Source organism: Dipteris shenzhenensis, chromosome 23 (assembly GCF_047967505.1).
Source record: "Dipteris shenzhenensis isolate YYH24624 ecotype China chromosome 23, Dip_SZ_1.0, whole genome shotgun sequence".
Taxonomy (NCBI): Eukaryota; Viridiplantae; Streptophyta; class Polypodiopsida; order Gleicheniales; family Dipteridaceae; genus Dipteris; species Dipteris shenzhenensis.
In genome coordinates this window covers 5,726,712-5,743,089 of record NC_141618.1, presented here as the reverse complement: position 1 = coordinate 5,743,089, position 16,378 = coordinate 5,726,712, and the positions used below count along the sequence as shown (strand labels likewise).

The 16,378-nt window shown below is 43.2% G+C and overlaps 1 protein-coding gene across 2 annotated transcripts in view; it reads right to left on the bottom strand.

Moving 5' to 3' along the window:
- Positions 1-816: 816 nt before the first annotated feature.
- Positions 817-16,378, bottom strand: part of LOC147886910 (single-stranded DNA endonuclease family protein) — an 85,871-nt gene continuing 70,309 nt past the window's right edge. Inside the window, exon 14 of one of the 2 annotated variants that reach the window (XM_087394626.1) lies at positions 817-2,158. In XM_087394626.1, the coding sequence (XP_087250752.1) occupies positions 1,039-2,158 (1,120 nt within the window). In that variant the 3' untranslated portion in view covers positions 817-1,038. Of the gene's footprint in view, positions 2,159-4,268; positions 4,466-16,378 lie in introns of those variants that run through there. The other variant, XM_087394628.1, reaches the window with a different exon arrangement.

The window sequence follows — 16,378 nt, the reverse complement described above, 5'->3', positions numbered from 1 at the left end:
GTGAAGAGCCACCACCGTATTGAGCTACTAAGCCTCAATTTCTCAATTTATCACCTCAGTCTTTTGTCCTTGTGATTTTGAGCTATATAGCTTAAATTAGCTTAGCACTCAAGAAGGGCCTAGCACGCTCTTTGTGGCTTGTATGAGTTTCTTTCCATTTGTTGTACTTTGTCCCATGTGTGTGTGTGGGGCTTGTATGTGTTTCTTTCCATCTATTGTACTTTGTCCCGTGTGTGTGTGTGTGTGTGTGTTTGTGTGTGTGCGTGTGTGTGTGTGTGTGTGTTGTCCCCCAAAAACATGTGTAGAACAACAAAGCAAAGCAGGCCAAATAGGCACCTGAAGATCATCATCTCCGATATGCTCCAAAGACACAGGATCAACTTGGGAGCACGCACAAAGCTCACATCCCTCATGGCAGCTACCATCCTCTTCATCACTAAGATGTAGTGCTTGACACTTTCTATAGCTTTATCTCTTCTTCTTTTATGTACTGTACTAGACACATCTAATTCTCCTAGAAGGCGAGGATAATCGCTCTCATAGGCTTTCTCGCATTTTGCAAGCATAATAAATATTTAGTTTTCTTTGTTTCTCCTCGAGAATATGAAAAGGGAAAATGATATCCCATTACACACAGAAGAATGGTGCCTATAAATTCCATAGGATTCTGAAGCACAATTCCGAAATAGTAGCTTCCCAAACTTCATTATACCCAATGTACCCAAACCGTTGAGGCATAGTAAAACCAAAAACTATCACAACATGACATGTGAAACATTTAACTTTTCTGGAGGAAAAAACAGCTGACAGCTGCAATATGCCGTGAATCTGGCATCTGCATACCAAACGTATCATAATCCAAAAAATGATTGCAGATGTTAGTAACTTGCAGATATGAATCTCCAAACAAAATGTAACATGATCTAAAAAATGATTGCAGACATTAGTAACTTGCACACCATGTCCGTGTGTGACATGGATTAGCATCCGTTTTTGGAAGCTAAATGTACAAATTCCCCAAATAAAAACTTACTCCACTTATCTGTAGAGGTCATTTTTTATACTTTTAAGGAACGTTCGTAACTCTTCTGCTCGAGACTTGTGATCCATATCCTCAATGGAAGATCTGGATCGTGATAGGGGACTAGCATACCACCTCAATAGAACGTTTTCAGCTTGAGGGGAGCCAGAAATTTTTCGTTCATGAAAAACTCCATCAGCTCTTTTTCTACAAGAGCGTGATGGCGATGGTGTTGTAAGATCAATAATCTCAGCCCTATCCTTACAATGAAAATCCACATCATAAATATTGCTGATGCTCTCCAGCATTCCATGCGTAAGGAGGGACCCAGAATCAGCAGTCCAGTCTGGCAGTTCCGGAGTCTGAACTGCACCGAGCACTGATGAATTGGGATTTGACAAGTGACCTTCGGTTTCTCCAAGGTAGATATTACTCTCCACATCATTTATCAATGAGGACACACTTTCATCCATCTGCAATCTATCTAATAGAGGAAATGATACATAATGATTAGGTGTCTGTATAAAAGTATTACACTTGCTACTTCTTTGGGGTTCCAAACGACATTGTATCGAATTATCAGCTTCTGTGTTGTCTTTGTTTCTACGGAAAAGGAAACTTCCACAATGCTTGAAAGCTTCCTCTTCATCTCTCAAAGATGTTGCACTATCATAGTGTCTCATTAAGACATCAAGTTTACTGGAAGATTTGTTAAACTCGCTTCCCATCGTTCCAATTGCATGATGTTTTGTATACTTTGATCCAAAATTCACCTTTCTAATCTTCACCTCTAACTTCTGCTTGGTCTTCTGTGAAAAGGCAGGAGAGCTACTTGGTACCTTTAACATTTCTCGCACTGCATCAACTTTACCTGGACTACAGTAAGAGGAGGTGCCAATTTCCCACCCTGGAGATGGAATGTGAATTGGGAACACCATTATTCCATCTGTTTGCAGAGAAACACTACCAAATTCTCTTGTTATCTCATCAACAAGACCAATTACTGTTTCCTTCCGCTTGGGTCTTTCACTGGTTTCTTTCCCAGCTTTTGAATCTCCAGTGACTTTCTTTATCTTCTTTTTTACCTTTGCCAAAGCACGCTTTGACATGAATTCTTGAACCTTCTCTGGATAAGCCCTGCAAAAAACAAATCACCCAACCATCATCCCAAATTTTCAAACCAGCAACCACACAATGCACACATTTTGAACACACTCACACACGCACATATATGTACATACATGTATTATGTGTGTGTGTGTGTAGAGAGAGAGAGAGAGAGAGAGAGAGAGAGAGAGAGAGATTCAGGGATGCAACAGTAGTGAAAGTAAAACCAAATTTGCAAGCATGAATTTCAGTCAGTTAAGAGCATAATGAGTAACTAGACTGCTTGTTATAGGAGATTTCTTGGAAAACTTATCCCTTCTTGACCTACACCAAACAGAAGAGCAGGCAGTAATTCAATCTTATTGATACTGTATGTACCTTTTAACATTAGGGAAGAAAAATTGTCTATTTCATTAAATCCCAGAATCTCAGAGTCTGCTCATAAAGCTTATCCACTTCTTATTCGTGTATAGTATCAAGCCTAGGGTTGTTTTTCCACTTCAACTAAAACATTACCTTAGATTAATAACACATTAGCATCGATATATCAAACAGCATTCAACACTCTTGCCTCGAAAGGTAACAATTCATATAACTTGAGTGCATGCATCTGGACATGCAGAAGGCCACGTGAGATCCATCATTTTCTCTTTAAAAACTTCCTCAAAACCATTTAAGACCAAAAGAGAAATTTGCACCTCCTTAGCGCAGGAATTGAGCCTTCTGTATCATTTATAGATTTCTGATAATTATGAAGGGGATTCTATCACCCAGAATTCCATGTTAGACCAGATTATAGCTATACTAACATCTTCATGCTATACTGACGCCATAATGAATCCATGAAAATGCATGAATAGAAAGAGAACACTTATGATATGGAGAAAATACACACATATGTACAGCCAAGAACAATCTGATATATAAATGTAAAAAACAAGTACAGAATGACCAATTCACGAAAAGTCAAGAGAGACTACAGAAAATCTCCCCGTCCTGCTCCCCAAGCTCCGTCGTCTCAGCCCTCTCCCAGCCCCCCAGCCCCCTTGTCTCCCTCATCCTGACTCACCTTCCGTCTGCAACTAGATTCAAAACATGAATGTTCCCAGGGCTAAATTCATCGCACCCTGCTACTCCAAATCGCGACTAACTTCTGCTCTATTTTGGTCATATCTGCTGGTTTTGAGAGCCTGAAAACATGTCATCAAGAACGCTCCAAAAATCACATCTTCCCCCTTCATTTCCGCCTGGTCCTTGACAATGTTTCTGCTCAAGTTCCAAGGCCAGCAAAGCTGGAAAATTTGTCTTCAAATCTGCTCCAGGACCTGCTGTTGCAAAGTGATTTCCCCCCTAGACTCTGTGCTGTGCATCTGCTTCAATTTTTTGGCCAGAAGCTGCATTTCAATTCGTACAGTCTTGCCGTACTTCTGCTTGCGGATAGCTGCTCCAAATCGAGATCATTGCTGCTCCAAGATCTAGTTCATACAAAGATTTCAACCGCTCCAAGAGGGTGTAAATTCGACTCCAATAGTAGCAAGGATCAGTTCCAAGAAGACTCCACCTTCAGCTTGTGCAGCCCTTAGCCCCTTCCTCTCTCTCTGTCTCTCTCTCTCTCTCTTTCCCCTTCCATCCCTTTCCCTTCCTTCAGTTTTCCCATAGGGTCTCCCTTAGTTTTCCCATCGGGTCTTCATTAGTTTTCCCATAGGTTCTCCAGCTCTACTGATATGTACAGACACAAAACTAAGCAATCACGGATGATGGCATCATAAATTTCCACCCAGCAAACCTCTGTCAAAAGCAAGCACAATAGATCCCACGTGAATTCGTTTCAGCAAGCCTTTAAAGAGCCCTCATCTTCCTAGACGAATCTAGATGCCATGTGTTCTTTTGAAGGCCCTAGCATGCACCCCTTTTACCCCTCTCTTGGGATAACCATTAATTCGATTTTCCCCTTGGCAATTCACACATTCAGGTGCACCTAGGTCCTCGACCTTTGATTCATCTAGTCTATGCCATGTCACCCACACCGAAGACCTTACATTGATTCCTTTAACCGTATATTTAAAGTGCAATAAAATATAATACACAACTTGGTCCTCTAAAGGAAAATGTCCATGGACCCTTCCGAGGTCATGTTAGCTCAGCTTGAGCATAACATTCCTTCCCTCTTCAAGCATCAGCGTCCTCAATGATGAAACCTAGGAAAGCTCTCCGCATCTGGTGCACGGATTCCCAGGTAGCCTCAAATAGAGGTAGACCATGCCATGCAACCAACACCGTGGGTATCTTTGGATTGCGTACTTGCATTGTTCCTCGGTCCAGGATTTCCTCTATCTCCTGAAACAAGACAACACCCTCGATTAGTGAGTCACTTAGGTGCAAAAACTTCTTTAAACACGAAACATGAAACACTGAGTCCACCTTACAACCATGTGGTCATTCCAACGCATAGGCTACCTTGCCTATTCTTTTAAGAAATAACCACGGCCCACAATATCGGGGTGACAACTTAGCACACTCTCTTGCAGTCAAAGACTTAGAAAATGAAGAAATTCCGAGGAAAACTTTCTCTCCTTAAATTCTCTAACAAATCTATTTTCATCCGCATATGCCTTAGCTCTATCCATAGCTTGATGAATGTTAGCTCTCGGAGATGCTAGCATCTTCCACATCTGAACCACATAGTTCGCAGCACGAGGCACTTTCTGAGGTATCCCAACCATAGTTGGATTTGCTGGTCTATAACCATAGTTCAGCTCGAATGGACTCATTCCTGTAGAGGAATATTTTATATCATGGTAGGCAAATTCCAGTAATGGCAACCACTTGTCCCACATATGTTGCCTCAATGAAACATGTGCTCTAAGCATATCCTTTAAAGTCTAGTTGACTATTTCCGTCTGGCCATCCGTTTCTGGATGATCCCCTCTACTCATTCAAAAAATGATTGGAAAATTTAACGTACTTGTTTGACACTATAGATCTGGGTAATCCATGCAGACAAAATATATGTTTAATAGAAAAATCCGCCACTTGCAGGCACTAACAGACTCCCTAGTCGGAATGAAGTGAGCCATCTTGGCAAGACGATCGACCACTACAAGGATAGAATCATATTCACCTTGTGTCATAGGCAGACCAACTATAAAGTCTATGGAATGCTCCCACCTACCTAGTGGTATTTCCATGTGACATATTCATGAATATGTTTTTTCATTTTTTGTCGAAAGAAATCTCGTTTGAGAGGGACAAAGCTTCTTGCTTTCAAAGGCTACAGCCCTTCCCTCTTGTAGGAGAACTAATCCTACCGCAATGCAACTTGCTTCGGTTTCTATGAAAAATGGTTTCTGGGGATCAATTATTTTAACACCGGTCCTGAGACCACATCTTGTTTTATGGCATTAAAACTTTCTTGTTGCTTCTGTCCCCATATAAAAGGTACTTTATATGAGGTTAGATCAGTCAATCGCAATACTATCTCGGAATATCCTTTGATATGCCTTCGATAAAATGAAACAAATCCCAAAATGATCACAAAGAGGTCAAACTCTGAGGGATAGGCCAAGTTAGTATCGTAGCCACTTTCTTTGGGTCCATTTCCACCCCCTCAAGAGTAATAATGGATCCTAAATAATCAAGTCTTACCATGCATAACACAGTTTGCTTTTTATTTACATATAGATTGGCTTTCCTCAAGTACTTAAGAACTATCTTACTCAAAATTATGGCTCCATGTAATGCATCTAGTAAGTCGTCAATTTGAGTCACCAGATACCTATGCTTAAGAGTGATATTATTTAGTGCTTTGTCATCTATACAGAGATAGAAAGTATTGTCTTTCTTTTTCTTCAATATCACTGGTGAACCAAAAGGTGAGAAACTTGGTTGAATCTACCCCAGCTTGAGGTATTCCTCCAATTGCCTTCGCACCTCAGCTTCTTCACTAAAACTTTAGGAAGGCCTATTTACAAGTTCTACCCCTGAAAAAAGTTCAATCTTATGCTGTACATTCCGCTCTAGGGGTAAACCATAAGGCAATTCTTCCCTAAAACAGTCAGAGAACTCCTCTACGATCTGATCAGCCAACTTGGCCATCTCCCCATCTTAGGTAACATCAATGCTAGCGGATGGACCATCAATTAACTCTACCGATGCTGTATAAACAAACAAAAACTCTTCTTACATTTTTTGAAATTCCATTTCGGAAACTTAACGGTCCCTGAGGCAAATCCTTTTCACCTCACTAGACATACAGCACATCGTTCATCTTGAATTGATAAATTGCTTTTTCGAATCTATGGTTGGAATCTTCTTAGAATGCCACGCCTTACCCAGGGCTATATCTGCGTGAGCAAGCCTAGTCATTTTGAAATCCAGCTTCTCCGCATAGCCCTGAATTCGAAGTTCCAATTAGGTGACCCTTCGGCCCCATACTTCAGTTGAACTTCCATCTGCCATCATGACTGTACATGCATACTCAGATGGACTAGTCTTTAATTTCAACCTCTTTACGAGCTTGGAGTTAATTACATTGTGCGTTGATGCTGACCCAAACAACACAACGACTTCATGATTGGCCATTTTCCCTTCATCTTAATTAACTCCGTATACCCCGTTCCTGCGGACTTTGTTAGGATATTATCAGGTGCACTGTTTACTAACTTAGCAACAGACACGCATAACCAAATGGGTACTGACCTCTGAGAAGATCTCGCTAGCTGAATCTGCATCTGTTTTGCTCTGGGCCTTCCCTCCATCTTCACGTCGCAACTTGCACTCTAAGATCACCATCTCAACCATCCGATGATCCTTGTTCCACTGATGAGACTGAAGGCATCCAAAACACAGGCCTTCTCTTCTCGCCTTCTCTTTGTGCTATGGGATCAAAGAAGATTTTGACCAAGCCCGGGCGGCCATTTGAGTTACTTTTCTTTTCACCCCAATGGTAGTACTTGGCTTAGAAGGAGTCTCAACGGGCTTCACCTGGTTGGCTTAGCCACTAGGATGTGAGATACTCCGTTTACTAACCCATTTCTTCTTAAACCCACTTTTCTTTGGGTACTCATACCGAGTCCCAACCTGCACAAACCCACTTGGTCTGTTTCGTTTGCCATCCTCATAGTTCAAGGCTATGGCAATTGCTTCATCTAAAGTGTTCGCATACTTTGCCTGAACTTCCATCTTAATCATATAATTCAGTTCGAAAATAAAATCCTTTACCTATACCGACTCAGGAAGAGGTTCATTAACCTTCATTACACATTCTTTGAATCTATTAGTGTATTCAGCCACTGATAAATTTCCCTGACGAAGGTTTCTATACTTATCCCAAGATTCGTATGCTTCATCAAGAGACAAGAAGTGTTTTCTAAATTCTATCTTGAACCCCTCCCAAGAGGTGGATGCCACTCCATCCCTCTACTCTTTTATCCACCATCTATCCGCCGCTACCTCATTAAATATGTTCATGTCATTCCTGATTTGACAAATGGTGAAAGCTTCTTCCCATTTGTGCAACCATGTTTCTATGACATCAAATTTGCGGAAAGACATCCGACCGAAATGTTTTTCTGGCCTATAATTGGCAATATTAGGTACCTTAGCCCTCCTAGGCTCCCCTATATGGACATTGGTTTCAAGTTCCATTGGAGCTTTTCCTTTTTCCTCACGGGATGGTCTAGTAGTCATACTGTGAACCATTTTTCTAAGCTCGGATTGCCCTACATTTACTTGCAGTTACTGAGCTAGAATCTATTGTAAGTCATCCTCTAATAAGGCAATCCTACCAGGCAGCGTATGGGCGATGGGTGCGTCACCTGCGGGGTCAGCCGGACTCCTGATTCTACGGGATCTACCCTTGAGGCATCTTCTTCAACCTCCATTGCTATAGCTTTGCCTTTATCCATAAGTCGTAGATATAAAATATTTAACCCTGCCTTGTTTATTTTTTTTTTCTCTCTCAAAAATTGTCTCCAACTAAAGTTTGAAGCAAATATACGAACTCCAAGACTCCTTTACTATCCAGGAATAATCCCGATATTCACAACCAAAGCTAATATTCTCTCCCTATGCTAGGGACATTACCTACACAAACAAACTGAAATTTTAAATAAGGAAAGAAAGCTCCCTAGTCACTTTTCGCTCAATCTGTGCAGAATTGAAATCTGCAGCCTGTCTCCCAACTTAGCTTATTGTATATATAGAGCAAAGGCCTTGTGACCAGTCAATATGCGGGACTGCAATGAAAAATTCTCTACCCCTTCCATGAGCTCACGCACCAACAAAACAAATCACTTCGACCAAACAGTGCCTCTCCAAAAACCAGTTATGGTCCCGGTCCAGCCAACTGTGCACAAGGCAACACACGTAAACCCCTACGTAAACCTTGTACAATCCTCTAGTTACTTGCAGCCACCAGTTGTATCATCATCAAAGTAAATGAGCTCTATACTGCACGGCTTTCTCCAGTCAACCTATGATTCCTGCGTGCGTTCACAATACCTGTGACTAAACCTTCAAAAGTTGTTGCCTGCTATCTGCGTAGCACTCACCAATAACCAAGACCTCCAAGTAACACACCCAGTAGCCCTCTGCATACAGTCGTGAACTCATGTGACCTTGCCTTCCACGCCTTCAAATCGTCCACAACTTGTTAGATTTCGGTCACAAAGCCCACGCGACATACAGCCGTTGTCTTTGACTCCGATCCCTTATGATTGAACTATAGCACATTTGAAACATCTTCTTTTAAATTTCCCCATGTAACGCTAACACTCACACAGAAATCCAAAACCCGTGACACGTAAAGAACCACTGAGACCTCTGTGTGCATTTCTTCATACTAGACCACCAGCTCACACAAATTTGCTAACGATCTACAGCCGCACAACAGACCAAGGAAAGCCCAACACAACTCCCTCGACCTCCTGCTCTGATATCAAATGATATGTATAGACACAAAACTAGGCAATCACGGGTGATGGCATCATAATTTTCCGCCCAACCTATCTTTGTCAAAAGCAAGCACAATAGATCTCACGTGAATTCGTTTCAGCAAGCCTTTGCAGAACCCTCATCTCCCTAGACGAATCTAGATGCCATGCGTAATCTTTTTTAAGCCCTTATCATGTACCCCTTTTACCCCTCTCTTGGGATAACCATTAATTCCATTTTTCCCTTGGCAATTCACACGGTTAGGTGCACCTAGGTCCTTGACCTTAGATTCGTCTAGTCTATGCCATATCACCTACACCAAAGACCTTGACATTGATTCCTTTAACTGTATATTTAAAATGCAATAAAATATAATACACAAGTTGGTCCTCTAAAGGAAAATGTCCACCGACCCTTTCGAGGTCATGTTATCTCAGCTTGAGCATAACATCTACCTTCTTCCCTATCCGCTTCTTCTCCCCCCTCTCCCTACTTCAGCAAACAAACAGATCTATATTGCATTTGAGTCGCGACATCCCACTCTCTTATTGTCAACCGGATCCCCATTCAGGCAATCCTCGACTACTTGCACCAACCGTAAGAACTATCATCTTCTCAAAAGGATGTGGAGTTTGAAAGCTCCACCACTCTCTTGGCATGCGTCCATGGGTCCCACCCTTCCAAGTCTCAGGTTAGGGACTAAATGCTTGCTCTTAATAAGGGTCTCGCCCCATGCCTTTGAGAATTTTGCTTTTTGGGACAAGTTTCTTCTAGGTGGTTTTTTATTTCCGAGGTGCCACGAGTACCATGATACTCGAGTCCATGGCACTTGGTTCCAAAAGGAATCTTCTCACTCAATTCACCTTGGGTTTTGACGAGAAAGGAGCACTAACGGGTTACCTCACTCTTCATTAGATTCCCTGTTCTTCCTCAAGTTTACCGTGGTCTTCTTGCCATGATTGGAGGATCATTTGGGCTAGTCACGGAGATCCCTCCCCCACCTTGGTCTGCCCTCTTCCGCACTAGAGGTAATCAAATTTGATGGGGCCCCAGAGTTAGGGCCATTCTTTCTTATCCTAACAATTCAAATGACCATATTATACTCCAGTGCCAATACGGTTCTTTATTTCGACAGGGAGATGAGATAGCGTGCAGACAGGATCAATGCCGGATTTGTAGGACCTTTGGGCATTTTGCTAGAGATTACCCAAAGAAGAAGAAGAGGCCCAAGAAATCTTCTAGTGCGGCCACTCCTCATCCTCGACAGAGACCTCCTATGGAACATCCTACATGTTTATGCGTGGCCTCCACTTGCCGCCTTAGCCCCTCGCCCTGCATCGGCCACCCTCGATGGGTGGCAATCCAAGTTGCTACTCTGTAGGAAAGGCTTGCACTTGTACATTCAAAAGTGTCTGGACCAATGAATGTCACCACGCACAATGGGAAAAGATATTTCGTGACATTCATTGGTGATTATTCCAGATTTGCATGTGTGTTTTTTATGCAAAATAAATCTGGAGTATTCCATTTCTTCTTGGAATACAAAAACTTCATAGGAAACCAAGCTGGCTGTAAAATCTAGACACTATACACAGATAGCATAGGAGAATACATGTCAAATGCCTTTATGCAATACTTGAAAGTCAATAGTATTTTCCATCAACATACAGTTCCAACACCCCTCAACAAAATGGGGTAGCAAAGAGGAAACAACTATCTTTGATGGAGATAACTAATTTCATGCTTACATACAAGAAGTTGTCCAAACTACTCTAGGAGGAAGCTGTAACTACAGCCACCTATATTCAAAATAGATGCTCAACACTCCGTAAAAGCAATTCATCGGAGGAAGCTTGGGGTGAGTCATATTAGAATTTTTGGTTCTCTCGCATATGCTTTGGTTCACAAATAATACCGTAAAAATCTTGATGATAAGCTACATAATGCATTTTTGTGGGTAATAGCTTGGCATTGTTAGTAGAGATGTGATTTCCAAAGAAGAGGAATCACTGAACATGTAATTAAAAAATGACCAAACCAAGCCAAGAGCCCACTAACAAGGGCTTTGTGTGCTCCCATCACTAAAGTGGGATTTGCTCCCATCACTAAATGACCACAATATGTTGAGTTGTTTCTCTTGCTGCAATTGATGGATGGTCAGTGTACCAAATGGATGTGAAGAGTGCTTTGGAGACTTTGAAGAAGAGGTCTATGTGAAGCAGCCACCTCGTCTTGTTGACGGACAAGACAACAAAGTATGCAAGCTCAAGCCCTTGTACGGTCTAAAGCAAGCCCCATGTACTTGGTATCAAAAGATACACACTTTTTCAAATCTAGCCATACTCCCACTGATCCAAATTCATATGTTCTACAAGAACAAGGCATTTTGATCATCCTCATTTTGTATGTGGATGATATTTTTCAATTGTAAAAACAAATGCTCTAATTTCAGTTTGAGATGAGTGATCTTGGTCTGGTACATTATTGTTTGGGAATGGAGTTTTAGCAAAATCAAGACCGAGTCTCCATTTCTCAATCCAAGTATGCCTTGAGTATCTTGTATAAATTCAAAATGGAGAATAGCAAACCGGTGTCCACTCCAATGGAGAAGAAGCTCAAACATAGAAAAAATAATGATGCAAAAAAGATTGACGACACCCTTTACAGGCAGTCGGTGGGAAGTCTCATTTATTTATGCTCTATGAGGCCCGGCATTGCATTTGCCATAGGGACACTTTCTCAATTCATGCATTGTCCCATTGTTACACATTGGAATGCAGCCAAGAGAGTTCTCAAATATGTGTGGCACTTGATCCTTTGGTTTGCATAATGCCAGGCACAATCTGTGGAGCTTCATGGGTTTGCAGATTCTGATTGTGCAAGGAAAATAGACAACTGCAGATCTAGGTATGGGTGTAGTTTCTTTTTTGGCACTTATTGCATATCATGGCTCACCAAGAAGCAGACTAGAGTTTCTCTTTCATCCAATCAAGCCGAATACAGCCCACAAAACACAGGCCACAATGTAGCCACTCCCATACAATGTGGTTAAGGAAGCTTTTGTATGATTTGCAGCATGCTTAGGACTGTATAGCCACTCCCATACAATGTGATAGAGTAATTCATGCATCGCCACAAACACTATTGCGTATAAAGTTGGTAACATTGCGCACAAACAAGAACTAAATGGAATATTCCTTTTTAAAAAGTAAAATTTTGATACATTTTTAAATATGTCAAAATCTACATAATTTTAAAAAATACAATGCATAGTCCTTGTGGTATCCTAACTTCATCAGAGGAATTGTTCATGAGGGCTGATGAAGCTTGTAGTTTGAGATGATTTAGAGGAAGATGCACTTCTTGGACCATAGGTTGAGACTGGAACAGACATCTTGAAGATCATGGTCACAATAAGGAAATGCCTAAACAAAATCCTGGCATTGTATATAGACAAATGTCATTTATTTAATGGACACCCTCAATCAATCCTAAAAATGGAGCCCAAAAAGGACTAAAATAATGAAAAAATTGGTTTTGAGGTCCATATTTTGAAAAATACATATTAAAATTACTTCTCTAGAATGTAAACCTTGGACATGAAAAAGCTATCTATAAGGAGCCAATAATAACAAATGGTTTTTACTTAATTACTTAAGACAATTTAAATAATATAGGTTGATATGATTATCTTAGACTATAAAATCCAAATCCTAAACCCTAATCCCTCATTGTTCATTGTTCAAAACGATAATTTCAATAATATAGGTTGATTTGATTATCTTAGACTATAAAAACCAAAGCCTAAACCCTAATCCCTCATTGTTCATTGTTCCCCAAAACCTAATCTCCCTCCTCCTAGCTCTAACAACCTGCAGATTCCCAGGATATTTAGTAAGTCTTTGTTTTGGCAAAACTTGGTCTATGATAACTGAGCTCCCCTGATACCGCCTTGACACTTATGAGCAAAGCCCCTTCCTCCTTGGCCTGCATTTGGTGTATCTTTTTCCCTAGTACCATGGCTTCACAGTGGAGGACGACATGGACACGACACATCATGTTCCCCGATTCCAGAGATGTTCAGCTTCGCGAGGCTTCGTAGCTTCAATGGTAGCGAATGACAGAGCCCAAGATTAGATTGGTGGTTGAGAGTCCAGAGTCCTTCCCGGAGTTGATCCTCCTCAAGACCCTCGAGAGGGGTACACTTTGTCAGAGTGTGGAGATCTCCCATTTACCAAGCCAATGCCTTCAAGGTCAGGGACGGACTCCTCCTCTCCCACCCTTGTAGGACACGCGGATTCAACAGGCCATGGCCCAACACCCCCTCAGAAAGGAGCAACAAGAGTCCTTGACCCCCTGAGTGACACCTTTAAAGGGAGAGTGAACCCAAGTGGGCAAAAAGAAAAAGAATTAAAGCAAAGTGGTGTGCTTGATCAATGGGGCGAGCCTGTGACTACCCCTATTCCCTCTCGTCCCCCTCCCCCTCTCCCTCTCCATTGCTTCCTGCTCCTCCTAAGCTCCCCCTCTCCTCCCCCCCTCGCAACTCTTGCTATGGTCATCCTCACCACCCGCCCCACTCCCCTCCCCTTCTCCTCCGCGCCCTTTGCCCAACCCTCCCCCTCCATAGCTTCAGCCTCCCCTCCCTCCCACCCCCTATTAGACCTTTCTCGGCCCCCCTGCCAGTAGGAAAGGGCACGACCCCTTTATGACATGGAGGTTCGGCGGGTTGAGTTTTCCAACCACTCCACCCGGGCCCTCTGGGTTCAGCAAGGGGTAGGATGACGAAACAAATTTTTGGAACACTAGGCCTCGATCGACAGGCGCACAGCTATAGCGATAACAGGATCCACAAGGCACCTTGTACATTGATCCATAGGAGATTTTAGAGCTGCCCGCGGATTTCTACAACCAGCTCTTTCAAGCAAAGAGGGTGTCTCCAGCTTGCCTTGTGGCGCGTGAGTTAGTTTGGGACCATGTTTCGACAATAGTCTCGAGGGAGTTGTGCAGGAGCCAGGAGGAGTCTTTCACGGATTATGAAATTTGGGAAGCCCTCAAGGCCCTTCTGACCCAGAAGTGTCCTGGTGAAGATGGTTTGACTCCGGCCTTCTTTTGTAACTTCTAGGAGATCGTTGCCAACCCTTTCTGCTCAGCCTATGCCAGGAGATCTTTGACACGGGCTCCCTTCCTCAGTCCCTGAGCAGGGGGTGGATTTGTTTGATCGCGAAAGCGGTAGATAGTCAAACATTCGGCAATGGAGACCGCGTACAAGATACTAAGGTCTTGAGTTTGTGGTTGTGACCTCATCTCATAGTCGACCAACATCATCCACGACCAGCACGCCGCTCAATAGTCACTTTAGAGCCTGGAGTCCCATGCTCCTAGGTGGAGCGTAGAGTATAGATGATATCCTACCACATGGCGACCATGGTAGCCGTGGGTAGAACATGATGCTCACCCATCACGAGACTACAACGAGCCACCCAAATGTTCCACGCAGTGATATTGGCAACGCTGTCCTCCGGACGATAGAGGGAAGCTAGGCTATCAGGAGGGACTGCCTCATGCAGCTCAATCCGCTGTATGCTCTGACCCTGTATCCGGCAGACTGGGGAGATCTCATCGATCTGGAACGCGTGTCCTGCCGCTCAATAGTCACTTTAGAGCCTCGAGTCCCACGCTCCTAGGTGGAGCATAGAGTATAGATGATATCCTACCAGATGGCGACCATGGTAGCCACGGGTAGAACCTGATGCTCACCCATCATGAGATTGCAACGAGCCACCCAAATGTTCCACGCAGTGATATTGGCAATGCTGTCCTTCGGACGACAGAGGGGAGCTAGGCTATCAAGAGGGATTGCCTCATGCAGCTCAATCCGTTGTATGCTCTGACCTTGTATCCGGCAGACTGGGGAGATCTCATCGATCTGGAACGCGTGTCCTCCCTCTGTCAACTAGGCCACCATCCCCCAGGTGTAGTCCCTCTAAAGACTCTGCATGCGGGTCATGATCCTCAAAGCTCCCATCCAAATCCTCGCTGCTCTGCGACAGCTCCAAAGGCAGTGTGGAATCGTCTCTAGGAAACCACCAGAGCAACAATGGCACTGCCCCTCCACTCGCATTTGCTCCAACCATGGTCCGATGGGCAAGCCTTTGTGGGTGGCCAGCCAGAAGAAGTAGGATATCTTTCTCAGCAACAAACTGGACCATAACCGTGACCAAAACTGAGAACGGACATCCTGGGGCACTCTTTGGGTCACCCAATGCCTCTCGAGGGGGTCCACCTCAAAGATCCATTTGAAGCCTCCTGCTAATCCGTGTGGTATAGGAGAAAAAGGACATCTCATCCATCTCCTTGGCAAGGCCGCCCTGGAGGGCCAGAACCACTCTCCCGGATCTTACTAGACCTTCCTCAAGGGTCTACCCTCCCAAAGCGAGAGGCGCCATCTGGGGGCATCCTACTCTGAAATACTGGGAGGGTCAATCATAGTCACAAGAAACGTTTCGTCTGTTTCGCTGTTTCGCCGTTTCGACAGGTTTTGTTTCATTTAATTTCGTGTTGTCAGACGAAACAAATAGGTTTCGAAGTGATAATATATATATTCAAGGCTATTGGCTACTAACATATGTTATACTCAAGTTTAGAGTTAACAAAGAGAAATATAAGTCAAGAAATCCAAAAAGGATATATAAAACACCAATGCATTCTTCAAATTTATTTCAAGCTTTCAATCTTGATTCGCAAGTTTCAACTTCAAATAAATCAATCTTTAAGGATTGAAAAGCATATGTATTCTAGAATTTAGATATGTGAACATTAAATCATTGCAAAAATGGCAAAATTTTATTTTAAGAAACATTTCAGGATTTGGGCGAAACACCGTTTCATTAGAGCGCTTCGTCCTGTTTCGAAATGTTTCGTGATGAAACATTTCGTCGCGTTTCGACAGGACTCCTTGCCCAAACGTCCCACCACTCTGATCATCTGCCACTGAATCGCATCAAGACTCCCATCCATCTCCGGGTCCTTCTCAATAAGCGGGTGAAGTAGGCCTCCAGAGCCTACACAGTAGAAGCCGAGGTGCGTGCTACCTCGTTGCATCATCATCCTCAAAGGGACACCAGTCCGAGAAAACTGCCCCAGTCAAGTGCTGTCCCTCCAAGCGTGGAGTCCCTCTCATTAGGACTCAGGGATGGCTAGGTTGATCTCTCTCATCCGCTGCCCTGCTCCTCGCAGATGCACGACGGCACCTTGCCTCGCCTCTGACTCCATGGGCAATCTACTCTATCTGCCAAAAGACTCGGTCGAGCCACTATC